Source organism: Nicotiana tabacum, chromosome 17 (assembly GCF_000715075.1).
Source record: "Nicotiana tabacum cultivar K326 chromosome 17, ASM71507v2, whole genome shotgun sequence".
NCBI classification, from domain to species: Eukaryota; Viridiplantae; Streptophyta; class Magnoliopsida; order Solanales; family Solanaceae; genus Nicotiana; species Nicotiana tabacum.
Window position 1 is genome coordinate 103,503,350 of NC_134096.1, and position 13,782 is coordinate 103,517,131.

At 36.4% G+C, this 13,782-nt stretch overlaps 2 protein-coding genes and 2 non-coding genes across 10 annotated transcripts; 1 reads left to right on the plus strand and 3 right to left on the minus strand.

Moving 5' to 3' along the window:
• Positions 1–2,552: 2,552 nt before the first annotated feature.
• Positions 2,553–2,661, minus strand: LOC142172285 (small nucleolar RNA Z103). Its single transcript, XR_012701657.1, has one exon. It is a non-coding gene; the product is annotated as a small nucleolar RNA Z103 (small nucleolar RNA).
• Positions 2,662–2,768: 107 nt separating this feature from the next.
• LOC142172284 (small nucleolar RNA Z103) lies at positions 2,769–2,875 on the minus strand. Its single transcript, XR_012701656.1, has one exon. It is a non-coding gene; the product is annotated as a small nucleolar RNA Z103 (small nucleolar RNA).
• Positions 2,876–5,258: 2,383 nt separating this feature from the next.
• LOC107766404 (sucrose synthase 7) lies at positions 5,259–9,534 on the plus strand. Of its 5 annotated transcripts, XM_016585183.2 has the most exons (15): positions 5,315–5,548; positions 5,636–5,790; positions 5,887–6,079; positions 6,185–6,303; positions 6,380–6,596; positions 6,707–6,802; positions 6,884–7,057; positions 7,133–7,249; positions 7,333–7,499; positions 7,664–7,888; positions 7,981–8,547; positions 8,634–8,772; positions 8,881–8,966; positions 9,245–9,268; positions 9,377–9,534. In XM_016585183.2, exons 1-15 carry the CDS (start codon positions 5,315–5,317, stop codon positions 9,390–9,392), a joined length of 2,529 nt encoding a protein of 842 aa, XP_016440669.2. In that variant the 3' UTR covers positions 9,393–9,534. The 5 variants fall into 5 exon arrangements, with proteins under 5 accessions (XP_075090868.1, XP_075090869.1, XP_016440669.2 ...); XM_075234767.1 differs by lacking the exon at positions 9,245–9,268 and having other exon boundaries at positions 5,259–5,548; positions 8,881–8,991; XM_075234768.1 differs by lacking the exon at positions 9,245–9,268 and having other exon boundaries at positions 5,259–5,548; positions 9,361–9,534.
• LOC107809394 (DEAD-box ATP-dependent RNA helicase 21-like) lies at positions 7,437–13,037 on the minus strand. Of its 3 annotated transcripts, XM_075234771.1 has the most exons (4): positions 10,420–13,031; positions 8,365–8,495; positions 8,020–8,132; positions 7,437–7,839 (listed from the first exon to the last, which is right to left on the minus strand). In XM_075234771.1, the coding sequence occupies exon 1, from the start codon at positions 12,682–12,684 to the stop codon at positions 10,543–10,545; it is 2,142 nt and encodes a 713-aa protein (XP_075090872.1). In that variant the 5' UTR covers positions 12,685–13,031; the 3' UTR covers positions 7,437–7,839; positions 8,020–8,132; positions 8,365–8,495; positions 10,420–10,542. The 3 variants fall into 3 exon arrangements, with proteins under 3 accessions (XP_075090872.1, XP_075090871.1, XP_075090870.1); XM_075234770.1 differs by having other exon boundaries at positions 8,020–8,495; positions 10,420–13,037; XM_075234769.1 differs by having other exon boundaries at positions 7,437–8,495.
• Between the last annotated feature and the right edge of the window lie 745 nt (positions 13,038–13,782).

A 13,782-nucleotide genomic window follows, 5' to 3' on the forward strand; every position in this document is an offset into this window, starting at 1 on the left:
TCGCACAACTGTAAAGAGCGATATTTATAAATATAAACATGAATATGAACAATATTTGCGCTATTTATTTACTCATATAAATTGTCGTGTTGCTATTACAACTGATATTGGTAGAAGTGGTAACGACTGTGATTACCTTACTGTTACCAGTCATTGGATTGATGAGGATTGGATAATGCAAAAGCGCATTATTTCTTATAGAATAATTAATTCACGTCACACAGGGCAGTTTATTGCTAGCACAGTTACAGATATTTGTAGATATTTTTGCATTAGTGATAAAATAATATCAATTTCAATGGATAATGCTACTAGTAACACAAATGTTATAGCCTTGCTTACCACAACGCTAAATCCTGCATTTAGTGACGTTTTTCATGTTAGATGTATTTGTCATATTTACCATTTAATTGTGGGTGATGGTATGAAAATTTTAAATATTGAAATTGAAAAGGTTAAAATGGCTCTTAACTGGCTTTTTTATTCAAACCGTAGAAGTAGACTTAGAGAATATTTTAAAAGATGCGATGAGTTTGGCCTAAGAGAAAGAAAGGTTCCTAAACCTTGTCCAACTAGATGGAATTACATGTATGAAAGTTTGGTTGTTGCATATGAATATAGAAACCTCATAAACTCAACATTTAATGCACATGTAAGTGATGATGATGAGTATCTTACAAATGGGAATTGAGCTAATGTTAAAATACTTGTAGATTTTTTAGAAAAATTTCATATTGCTACAAATGAATTTTCTGGGCAATATTATCCTACTATTTCTAACTGTTTAGTTTATATTGCAGAACTTGCAAATTTGTTTGCTCATTTTTCAGAAGGTGGGGAAACTTATAAACTTACTATTGATTCTATGAGAAAAAAGTTTAAAAAATATTTTTTCTTATTCCTCCTATTTATGGTGTTTCTGCTTTGTTAAATCATTGTATGAAATTTGGAAGTCCTCATTTTTGGTATGAAACTGTATATAATGGTTTAGCACTTAAAGATGAGGAATTGTCTCAACTTCCGGAAGCAATAGCCACAATTAGAATAAATGTTCAAACTATTTTTAATACTTATCAAGTTGCATTAAATCATGCTAGACCAAATGTTCCAACTCCTTCTTTTTCTGATTCTCAATCATCTAAAAGAACTGCGGGAGTAAGAGCACTTAGTGCTTGAGCAGGGTTTAGGGGTTCTCAAGGTTCTAGTAGTAGTGATTTTTCACAACTAAATGAGTTTGAAATTTATTTGTCGCAAGGAATTGAGAAAGTGAATCTCGACTACTCCTTTAATCTTTTGGAATGGTGGAAGGACAAAAAAAAATACTTTTCGGTTCTTTCAAGGATGACTCGAGACATTTTAACTATTCAAGCTACAACAGTGGCATCAGAGAGCGCTTTCAGTCAAGCAAGACTTCAACTCGGTGATTATAGAGCATCTATGAGGGAGAGCTTGGAAAAATCAATACTTTTCAGAGATTGGATCCAGTCGAAAAGAAGAAATTTTGAACTTGCTGAATCACAACCAGATAAGACGAAGCTTACGAAGAAATACTAGCTGAACTTGCGGAGGATGTTGCTTCGCCCGAAAGTGGCGATGACCAAGCTACTTTTCCGCCGCCACCAACGAAAATTCCTCCAGACGTTAATAGATTTATGAAGTTTGTAAGAGATACCATATAACTTGTATGAACAAAAATTAATATGTATTATGTAATTTATATTTTATGATTAATTTTTTTTTCTCAACAGTGGTATTAGCACCTTATTATGCTCATTCCATAGAAGAATAAAGATTAAGAAAGATATTGCCATATGTTTTAATGCTATAATAAAATTACGCATTGATTTGAATATTTCTTTACAATATTTTTGTCTTTAGACTTTAAATTTGAATTAAAAAATATTTAAAAATTTAAATCACAATTCTATAATAAATTTTACAATGCCTTAGATATTATTTTTAACATCCTTTTGTATCTAATTTCAGGGAAGACTTTTTCTTCTTCTTTTAATAATAAGATATAGATTTTCGTTTTCTTATTATAAATTATTTTATTTTATTATTTTATAAATATTTAAATTCAAAAATAATAATAAATACTTGGCTTAAGCAGAGGATCCTTTTAATAATATATAAATATAGATAGATAATACAATGCGTTCCAATCGGTCTATTTTATTTCGCATTTTAATGTTTGTAGTAAGCAAACTACCTTCTTTGCTATCTCTGCACTTCCCCATTTAAATAATCCACTAAGTTTTTGCGACTTTTATAGTTTCATATGCCACAGAATTTACTTACTCCAACATCAGAAATTATGTTCTTACCACTAAAAAGGCTGGGAGCAAACAAATTACCATATGCATAAAGAAAAAGAGTCTTCATTGGGGCATCCTATCACTTCTGTTTGACTGTTTCTATTCCTAAATCAAACTATTAATCAGTCTAAAGTTCTACCGTAAATCAAGTGTTCTATTCCGAAATGATTTTGGAAATATAAAGACTTACAAAATACTACAATTAATCTATACAAAAATACAGAATAAATGGGTATGGATCAGAATATCTGGCTTGGATTTTCCCCCCAAAAGGAAGAAAATACATAAAAAGCGCTCAGTAATTTCAGCTTCGATCATCTGGGGAAATGCTCATCATATCCATACCCAAATTCCAAAAAATCAATACAATTTTCAAATTCTCACATGCGATTTTAGATATCAAAAGCGAAAACAAAAATATTTAAAAACATATGTAAAATTGAAAGGAGAATGGATCAGAATATCTGGCTTGGATTCTCTCCCGAAGGAAGAAAATACATAAAAAGCGCTCAGTAATTTCAGCTTCGATCATCTGGGGAAATACTCATCACTTCCATCTCCTTTACAAAATTTGTTTTATAATAAAGTAAGAAAATTCAGAACTTATTTTTACGCTAAAGTAATGAATCAAATGGTCAAAAATAATTCATATACCAAATCACAACTAATTAAATAAGAAGAGCTGACCCTATTCACATTATATTCAACGGAGAAGAAACGGCGGCCGCTGAAGGGGAGGGGATGGGAACTCGGGGTAAGAGGGAGCCAATGAAGAAGAGAGTTTGTGTCTGTTGCTTATATAGAGCCAAATGACGGAGCAGCTCTAGGGTTTTATCAAAACCCTAATTGAGATTTGGGCGCCTCTCTATTTTTGTTTAACCATATACCGTGAGGTTTAGATAAAGTAGTATTTGAGCCCCTCGAGTTTGTTATCGGAAGATATACCCTTAAATTTTTATGAATTGGTAATTACACCCCTCTTTGGCAAACGTAGGTCAAAGAAGTACAATTTTGTTCTTTTTTGGGAAGTTACACATTTGGCTACACGGCAAACAATATTTATATTTACGAGTCAATATATAAATTATAAAATTATATATATGTGTGTTATATTTGTCGATTATTTTTTTAATGGGTAGCTATACAATGTAAAAATCTCATTCTTTTTTTCCCTTTCTCACGAAGGGTTGTGTACAATAGGAGTATATAAAGAAAATCGATAAACTGCACCAACACGATAATCCGAGTCAAACCAAGAAAAACACCCCGATTATGGTTTGGTTTGATTTGGTTTGGTGTTGAAAAAAAATGACCATAATTGGTTTGGTTTGGTTTTAATTAAAAAAAGTCAAATCGAAATCAAACCAACCCGACATTACATTTATACAATTTTAAAAAATAGTTTATGCATATAAATATTTATTGTAATATAATTTATAAATATTTCTTAAACTTGTTCACAATTTTATCTTTAAAAGTTATTATTTAAAATTTAGACTTAGTTTATCTTTTTTTTTATGCTTAGTTGTGTAATTAATAGTACTTATTAGTTGTACTTATTTTAGCACGACCTAGATAGTATTTTTAGATTATGTAAATTTTTATTATGGTGTATTAATTAGTAATATTTTCTTTGTGTGATTATTATTTATGTTATTGAATATTTTAGTATAATGTTATGACCCATCTCATATTATTATTTTATTTTCTTGAAAAATACATTATATAGTTGTATCCTACTAGGATTAAAATAAATATTTGGAGCACAAGTTACATATTGTGTGCTATTAAGACTTTACCGGAAAAAACTCCCGAAAAACCGAAAAAAAACGAAAAATCCGACTTTATTGGTTTGGTTTGGTTTATAAATTTAAAAACTCGACACCATTAGTTTGATTTGATAATTGAAAATTTTGAACCAACCCGACCTATGTACACCCTAGTGTACTGTTAGGAAGCTTCAAAGTTAGCATACCCTTAATGTGGAGGTCTCTCTAAAACTAGGGATTACCTCATACTTACTATACAAACATGCAAGCTAGAGAAAAATACTGTTATATAAAACAGCTAAGGGACAGCGGATAACCTAGTGACAAGATGTCATGGTTAATCGCAAAATGCTCATATAACTTTTTTGAAAAAGAGTAAGAACAAAATGCTTATGAAACTTTTAAAGTTGTCATTGTGTTCCTAAGGGACAATCTAATGAACAAGATGTCACAATTGCAGCCAGTATGTAAGTGTCTATTCTAGCAACTTCATTGTCATTGCTATTTAGTTGGACTAATTATTTATGTATTGACAAATATATACATATTCAGGTCACTTAAAAATAGCAGTTTAGATAACCCTTTATAATTATACTAATTGGTAACCTAGAAAAAATGATTATTTGCTTTAACATGTTAAATTACACTAATAGCATAAAAGATCTTTAAACCATCTGTGCATCTAACTTCAATCCTTGTAGTACAATTTTATGCGGTAAAAGTGAACCAAAAAAGATTTAAGCCTTGAAAGCCTAACCTTTACGCCAAGAAAATGAATTTGAAATGAAGAGTTGCTTCATGGGACGTTTTTGTAAAGTGAGGAAATGAGGATACAAAGGTTCACTTCTTGCCTGTCCTGATCATCAAGATTGCTATTTTAATGTTCCTTTTGGTTTCCTCGTAGTCTTTCTCATTTGGTACAGTTTATTATTGTCGGGAAATAGTGAATATTCTCATGGCTGTGATCATGAATCAAAGACAGAAAGAAAAGAATGATACCTATACCTCGACCATTCTCCCAAATGACAAAAAATTCCTTTCTTTGCTCATTTACTTGGTAGAAAGTTTGTTCTTTCTCCTTCTTTCATTCCTCTTTTCCTTGTATGAGTTCATTTTTGTCTCCTGCTATTACCTATAAATTCCAAACAATCTCAACATGAATCCCAAGTCAATCAAACCAATTTTTTCTGTACATATCCATACCTTAAGCTTTTAGAACTTGCAAAAATGGCTACTGCACCAGCCCTGAAAAGATCAGAGTCCATAGCTGATAGCATGCCAGAGGCCTTAAGGCAAAGCCGGTACCACATGAAGAAATGTTTTGCCAAGTACATAGAGCAAGGCAAGAGGATGATGAAACTTCATAACTTGATGGATGAATTGGAGAAAGTAATTGATGATCCTGCTGAAAGGAACCATGTTTTGGAAGGCTTACTTGGCTACATATTATGTACTACAATGGTATAGCTAGATTCATATGTACTTATGATGTCCTTATATTGTTTCCGGAGGCATTATTCTTAAATCCTTCTTTGATCAAATTTGTAGGAGGCTGCAGTTGTTCCTCCCTATATTGCCTTCGCCACGAGACAGAATCCTGGATTCTGGGAATATGTGAAAGTCAATGCTAATGATCTTTCTGTTGAGGGTATTACAGCTACAGATTACTTGAAATTCAAGGAAATGATAGTTGATGAAAGCTGGTATAGAATACTTTGCAGCTTATCATACCTTTTGTGGTTTTATAATTTCAATCAGAAAACTCATCAGAGTTACCTTTGTGTGAACATGACATGCAGGGCAAAAGATGAATATGCACTGGAAATTGATTTTGGAGCAGTAGACTTCTCAACGCCTCGACTGACCCTATCCTCTTCAATTGGAAATGGTCTCAGTTATGTTTCCAAGTTTCTAACTTCAAAGCTAAATGCTACCTCAGCGAGTGCACAGTGTCTGGTTGACTACTTGCTCACTTTGAATCACCAAGGAGATGTACGTCAACAAAAATCAAACTCCATAAGTAAACTTGTCAACTCTAAGAAGTAAAAATAGGAAAAGAAGATTCATGTAACAAATTTTCTTTATGTTCAACTGTAGAAACTGATGATCAATGAGACACTCGGCACTGTCTCAAAGCTTCAGGCTGCACTGGTTGTAGCAGAAGCATCTATTTCCTCCTTACCAACAGATACACCATACCAGAGCTTTGAGCTAAGGTGATTTGTTTTTTCCTCTACTTCCTTCCACTTTTGGTGTGCTACATAGTACTAAGTAACTTCAATTCTTGTAAAGATTCAAACAGTGGGGTTTTGAGAAAGGATGGGGTGATACAGCTGAAAGGGTCCGCGACACCATGAGAACACTTTCTGAGGTACTTCAGGCGCCAGATCCATTGAACATTGAGAAGTTCTTTGGGAGGGTTCCAACTGTTTTCAATATTGTATTGTTCTCTGTTCATGGATACTTTGGCCAAGCAAATGTTCTTGGCTTGCCAGACACAGGTGGTCAGGTAAGCATCTAATAGCTTTTACATTTAACTTCTATGCATTGACAATAAAATAACTTCTACACTACCAAATAATTTTTGAAAGTTTGACCACTTCGGCTCTTGTTCAACAGGTGGTTTATGTTTTGGATCAAGTTGTAGCTTTTGAAGAAGAAATGCTCCAAAGAATTAAACAGCAGGGGCTCAATATTAAGCCTCAAATTCTTGTGGTGAGCTCCTAGACAATGACGTGACTATGCAATTAAGTAGAGGCTGTTTAGAAAAGTTAATATCATATGTTGATTGCACAGTTAACCCGACTGATTCCGGACGCCAAAGGAACAAAGTGCAACCAGGAACTAGAACCAATCAAGAATACAAAACATTCACACATCCTCAGAGTTCCATTTAGGACAGAAAAAGGAGTGCTTAATCAATGGGTTTCACGATTTGATATCTATCCATATCTGGAGAGATATACTCAGGTGTGTATTTTTATATCAACCCTGCTCATCAAAGATGTGTTGTTTCCTCAATTCCATTTTTCGCCTTGACAAAAGGACGCTGCTGACAAAATCATCGAGCTAATGGAAGGCAAACCTGATCTAATCATTGGTAACTACACTGATGGGAATCTAGTGGCTTCTCTAATGGCTAGAAAGCTTGGGATAACTCTGGTAACTTTTCTTATCATATTTGATGTTGTTTCTTCTCCAAGTTGGTTCTTAATGTCAACTAACCTAGACCATCTTTGTAACAGGGAACTATTGCTCATGCTCTGGAGAAGACAAAATATGAAGACTCTGACATCAAATTGAAGGAACTCGATCCGAAGTACCACTTTTCTTGCCAATTCACAGCTGATTTGATTGCAATGAATTCAGCAGATTTCATTATCACAAGCACATATCAAGAAATAGCCGGAAGGTAAGAATTGGAACTACGGAAGCAGAGAGCTAATAAGTAGTGCACTCATATATTTCAGCATCGCTCTTTCGCATAATCGAATACACACCACTACTCAGTAAATGTACTTGCTCAAAAGTTTACAAGTTTATGGATCTTATTCTTGAATGCTTCAACATATGCAGCAAAGATAGGCCAGGACAGTATGAGAGCCATAGTGCATTTACCCTTCCAGGGCTTTACAGAGTTGCTTCAGGCATCAATGTCTTTGATCCTAAATTTAATATTGCTGCACCTGGGGCAGACCAATCGGTGTATTTCCCTTACACAGAAAAGCAGACGCGTTTGACTGCTTTCCGCCCTGCCATTGAGGAACTGCTTTTTAGTAAAGTGGACAATGACGAGCACATGTAAGTCTTAGTGTTAAACTTCAGCTTTCAGCTTAGTGCCTAGAACATTCCACTGGCTCTATGTATTAATGTTTCACTTGTTTCAAACACAGTGGATATTTAGAAGACAGAAAGAAACCTATCCTGTTTACCATGGCAAGGCTGGACACAGTGAAGAACACATCTGGACTAACAGAATGGTATGGCAAGAACAAGAGGCTCAGAAGCTTAGTTAACCTTGTTGTGGTTGGTGGTTCCTTTGATCCTACAAAATCCAAGGATAGAGAAGAAGCAGCTGAAATAAAAAAGATGCACATGCTGATAGAGAAATACCAGCTTAAGGGTCAGATCAGATGGATAGCAGCTCAGACTGACAGATATAGAAACAGTGAACTCTACCGCACAATAGCAGATTCCAAAGGAGCTTTTGTGCAGCCTGCATTGTATGAAGCATTTGGTCTAACAGTCATTGAGGCAATGAACTGTGGATTACCAACCTTTGCTACCAACCAAGGTGGCCCTGCTGAGATTATTGTTGATGGGGTCTCAGGCTTTCATATTGATCCAAATAATGGGGATGAATCAAGCAACAAAATTGCCAACTTTTTCCAAAAATGCAGGGAGGATCCTGAGTATTGGAACAGGATTTCAGTCCAGGGTCTAAACCGTATATATGAATGGTAACTCACAGATAAGCCATTCAAATTGCAAAGAGGCACATATCTTGCTGAAAATTTCTTAATCCTTTAATCCTAAAATTTTGCAGTTACACATGGAAGATCTATGCAAACAAGGTATTGAATATGGGGTCCATCTATACTTTTTGGAGGACATTGTACAGAGATCAGAAACAAGCAAAGCAAAGATACATCGAGACTTTCTACAATCTTGAGTTTAGGAACTTGGTATAGTGCTGCATGACATTGACAGTATACCACAAACATCCTTATGAGATGAATTACTTTTAATAAAATTGTTTTTAACCTTTGCCTCCTTAATGACACTTATTGCAGGTAAAAAATGTGCCTATCAGACAGGACGAAACACCACAAGGACCAAAGGAGAGGAGGGAGAAAGTTAAGCCACAGATATCACAAAGGCATGCTCTAAAGCTTTTGCCTATAGTTTTTCAGGAGACCCTAGTATATTCTAGTACTAAATTAGAATTATACAGCATGCAGCTTGCTTCTGCTGTTCACCTTTCTAAATCACCAGTTATGTCAATCAAGTTGACAAAATCAATAAATTCGGCTTTTCCCTTTCCTATGCTTGATTGTTATTACTCCTACTTCGTTTATGGTAGTCTTCCTTCATTGTTTTCTCCTGTACTTCTTTTACTACAACTGTACTGACACACTCATTATTTCTGTGTATCAGGCGCTCACAATCGAGGTTGCAGAAGTAAGATTTGATAAAATTGCTACTGCATGAATCATGGATGATCTATTTCTTTTTTTCCCTCCCCGTTTGAGGAGGTAACTAACAATTTGAAGTGTTCCAATCTTGCAGGTTGTTTGGAGCTTGAAGGGTCCAAGATGTGAAGGGTTACCATTGTGGAAGGAAACAACAAATAAAGAGAGTGTAATTTTTCAAGTGTGATTTGTAATTCAATTTCAAGACAGAAAATAAATGAAACCAGCATCGATGGTTTTTGTTTGCTTCCAAAATCCAGTTTGATTGCTTGAATCTTTCATTGAATACTGAAAGTCCAGAATTTACCAGCACAACAATTGATATCCACAGCAAGTAAATCCCTATTACTCACAAAGTACAGATTACCACTTCAAGCAATACTCAAACACAGACATTCTTGTCAAATCATAAGTTGGACATACGATATGACAATCAAAATCGTAAACAGAATTAACACCAACTTATAAATTTGGGTGTATTCCGAAAAAAATAAAGAAAGATGGTTTAAATGGGGATGACTGATTACTGAGAGTACACTCTTTTCACTTTCTCAGTGAACTGCACTACTTATTATTTTCCTCACTATCATGTTTATCTCTACACTATCCATTTTATGGAAATTCACACAGTTAAGTAGTTGAGTAAGCAAGAGATCTTCGCATTTGGATGAGAAGTGAACTGCTGGATAACCCAAATTAGGAAAGTTATATGGCAGGCTAGAAGAAGGATTTGAAGCAAATGAGAAAATTGCAGTACTAATGTAAAACAACTATAACACGTTGCTTTTCTGGACAATAGAAGTTGGTCTTTTCTACCAGAAACTGGATTGGTTGAAATAATTTCATAGGCATGTCTACCTTATCGTTGAAGGAATTAGCTACTTAATGGCAACAAATGTCATACTTCGGCCTGTCCTCAAACCAAGGTACTCCATTTAAGTTCCTGAGACTAAAGTAATGTATAATAGAAGCATAAGAAACAAGACAGCAAAAGTTTACAAGAAGACCTTAAGTAAAGCTTAGCTATCAATAATCCAAGTCAGAATAAGAAAGTAAATGTGTTCAGCAAAGTTAACAACTCATTACTTGTAAGTAACAGAATGAAACTCATTTATCTAAAATAACTGGTCACGTGTTTACCACTTTCATTATGTTGGAATCCTCCGTTGTATCTACCAACACCATCATTCCCAGCTCGCTCCATCTTTCAACAGAAACTCTCAACTCTTGACCACTATGATAGCATATAAATCAATTCCAATTTTAATGAGTAAATAAAGTTTCTTGCCGCCTAGGTGGTCTGTCGGGAATACTTCCTGGCTTGAACTTCGACGCCTCATGCCGGGCAAGTTCAGGGGGGACCGGACTGTTGCTTTGAGTGAGCATTTGCTTAAGATCATAAAAGACTTCAGTATCCTGCATGGTCAAGAATGTTGTGGCTACACCAGTCTTTCCAGCACGACCTGTTCGTCCAATACGATGGGTGTATGCTTCAATATTGTTTGGCATATCATAGTTTATCACATGGGCCACATCAGGTATATCAATCCCACGACCAGCAACATCAGTAGCAACTAACACATTATACCTCTTTGTCCTAAATCCTTCAAGGCTGATTTCTCTCTGATCCTGTGACTTTCCACCATGCAGTGTGGTTACCCTGTAGCCGTTTTTATCCAGATTCTTGGCAACAGTATCAGCCTGCTTCTTAGTGTTGATGAACACGATAGCCGTCTTATCTCCAAGCTCATCCAGCAATTTCTGCAGCTTATACATTTTCTCGGATTCCTTAACCATGAACACGTGCTGAGTAATGAGGTCAGTAGTCTTTCCGGCAGTGCCAATAGTCACAACAACAGGATTTCTCAAGTATTTTCTAGCCAGCCGCTCTACAGCAGGTGGCATGGTAGCACTGAACATATAAGTGGTTCGATAAATCCTCTTCTCGTCAAGCTCTTCATCCTCATTCTCCGGTTTCATATTACTCGAAGGCATAGCATCCAGTACACCGACAACTTGAGGTTCAAAACCCATGTCAATCATTCGATCAGCCTCATCAAGAACAATATAATTACACTGGTTCAGTACACAATAACGCCTCTCCAAGCAATCAAGAAGTCGTCCAGGGGTTGCAATCACGACTTCACAACCCTGCCTAATCCTAAAACCTTGCTCCTCAATGGACTGCCCACCAACAATAGAAACAACTTTTATACCCAAATAGTGCGCAAACTTAACTGTCTCATCCTCAATCTGTTGAGCCAATTCTCGGGTAGGTGCCATCACAACAGCATATGGCCCCTCCGCCTCATTCTCCTCACTCAACGGAGGAAGCCTAGTGATATAAGTCAACATAGGGAGAACAAAAGCAGCAGTTTTACCTGAACCAGTCTCTGCCACGCCAATCACATCACGCTGTTGAAGTCCAAGCGGAATTGCAGCCATTTGAATAGGAGAAGGCTTCTTGTAGCCAGCCCTCTCAACGGCCTTGAGCAACTCGGTAGTTAACTTGCTCTCAGCCCAATTCCTCATGGGCCGGGGTATCCTCGACCCCTTATAGGATATATTATGATCCTCCCTGAATATTCTCCAATCTCTCTCCGTCATCTCCTCCAGCTTCTTATCCGACCAATGACGGTCAACCCTCATGTCGAAAGTATCATACATATCAGCATCTAGTTCCTTCTTCTTTAAAGCAGCTGCTTCAATAGCAGACTCCTCAATTCCGTCCTTCTTACGAATCTCCTCACGGAGCTCCCGTTCATTCTTAGCAGCAAGCTTCTTCTGCTCCCTTCTATCCATTCCAGCACGAAATCCGCGACCAAAGAGTAAGCGGGCTTCATGAGGGTTTTGGTAGAGAGCATTCATGTCACGTGATGTGTCCTCCGTGTTCTCCCAGTCGAAGGAGAATCGGAATTTCTCACTGGGCTTAATCACCCGCTTCTTAGGTTTTTTGGAGCCCAGATACTGCTCTTTAATAGCATCAAGCTCCTTCTCTCGTTCTCGCTCGGCGAGTTTCTCCAATCGAGCTCGCTCTCGTTCTTTTAGCTCTTCGTCACGCTCCCTCTCCCGCTTCCGGCGTTCCGCCTCCCTATCACGGTCCCTTGACTCCCTTTCTCTATCGCGGTCTCTGGAGCGATGGTGGTCCCCCCTATCCCGATCCCTATCCCTATCCCTATCCCTATCCCTATCTCTCTCACGAGGATCCCGGTCATGATCGTTGTCGGTGGAGGAAGGGCGGTCGTTACCTTGTTCTTGGAGAAGCTGTTCGGCCCGCCGTTTCTGCTCGGCAATTTCTTCGTGGCGGCGCTTAAGGGCTAACTCCTCTCGCTGTGCTTTAGTAAGGAAGACAGGCTTCTTTGACGGATCAGGCTTGGTTCCGATGTCGTCAACTGATCGACTCATACCGTCCGTCGGCTGATTTAGATAGGGTTTATGTTGAGGGGAGAAAATTTTGACTGTCTCTCTTTCTGATTCTCGATTAGGGGCTCTTATTCGGCAGGAAACAACAATACACTTTACTTATGCTGGGCAAAACTCTCTCGTATGCTTTTATGCATCAGGGAAAGCAGACTACTAAAAAGTTATCCCTATTAATACTGCAAATTTACTTTGACTTAAAACTAGAAAAGTTATTCCTATTTAATTTTGATTATAAATCTTATTAACCATATCAAGAAAGGAAAAACACCAATTAAATCACACAACAAGAAAAGAATCACATGCAAACCCATTTCAGATCGGACTAAGGTAAAATCGGGTAAACCCTAGGAATATTAGCTTCCTTAAATATAACTCAGTATCCAAGCGAATAATATCGAAAAAACGGGAGAGAATCACCAAATATCAAATCTTAAACTATTTAAGTTTCCTGCTCTAATTAATTTTAAATTAATCTTCAACGGATGATAGCTCCTTTTTTTTTTTTCTTCTTTAATACTATAATAATATAATGTACTCCATTAAAGATGTAGAACTTTTGCTTGTGATTATGCAAGACTCTTGATTTAACGATATATATTTTGACCATGCTTTTCTCTCTAACATATCTATTTATGCTGAATAGTTTTAGCTTGTTTAGTTGAAGTGTGTGTTGGGAATAAACCCCTTACAGATATAATATTCACAGTATTAAAAGCGGAATAATAACGTAACATCGAGATACGATAATTAAGAAGAATAAAAGAGTGACTACGACACCAAGATTTTTACTGAAAAAACTACGGCCCCGAGACGAGCAACTAATATCACTATAGCAAGAAATTTTACACTTTGTAGGTCCGAGTAAAATACTCCAAAGACCACTACAACACTCAAAACAAATAACCCTCTTTTGATATTCCCACCTTACTACAATATCGTTCACTCTATATTTTCCTCTAGTCTATTTCTCACAATGCTTGAGAAATACTCTCTACAACTATTGTGTTGCTTCTCTTTCTGTGTGGTGAAATGAAGAAGCCGAAGCTCTCCTTTTATAGGAGAAATACCCCTTCAACCAAT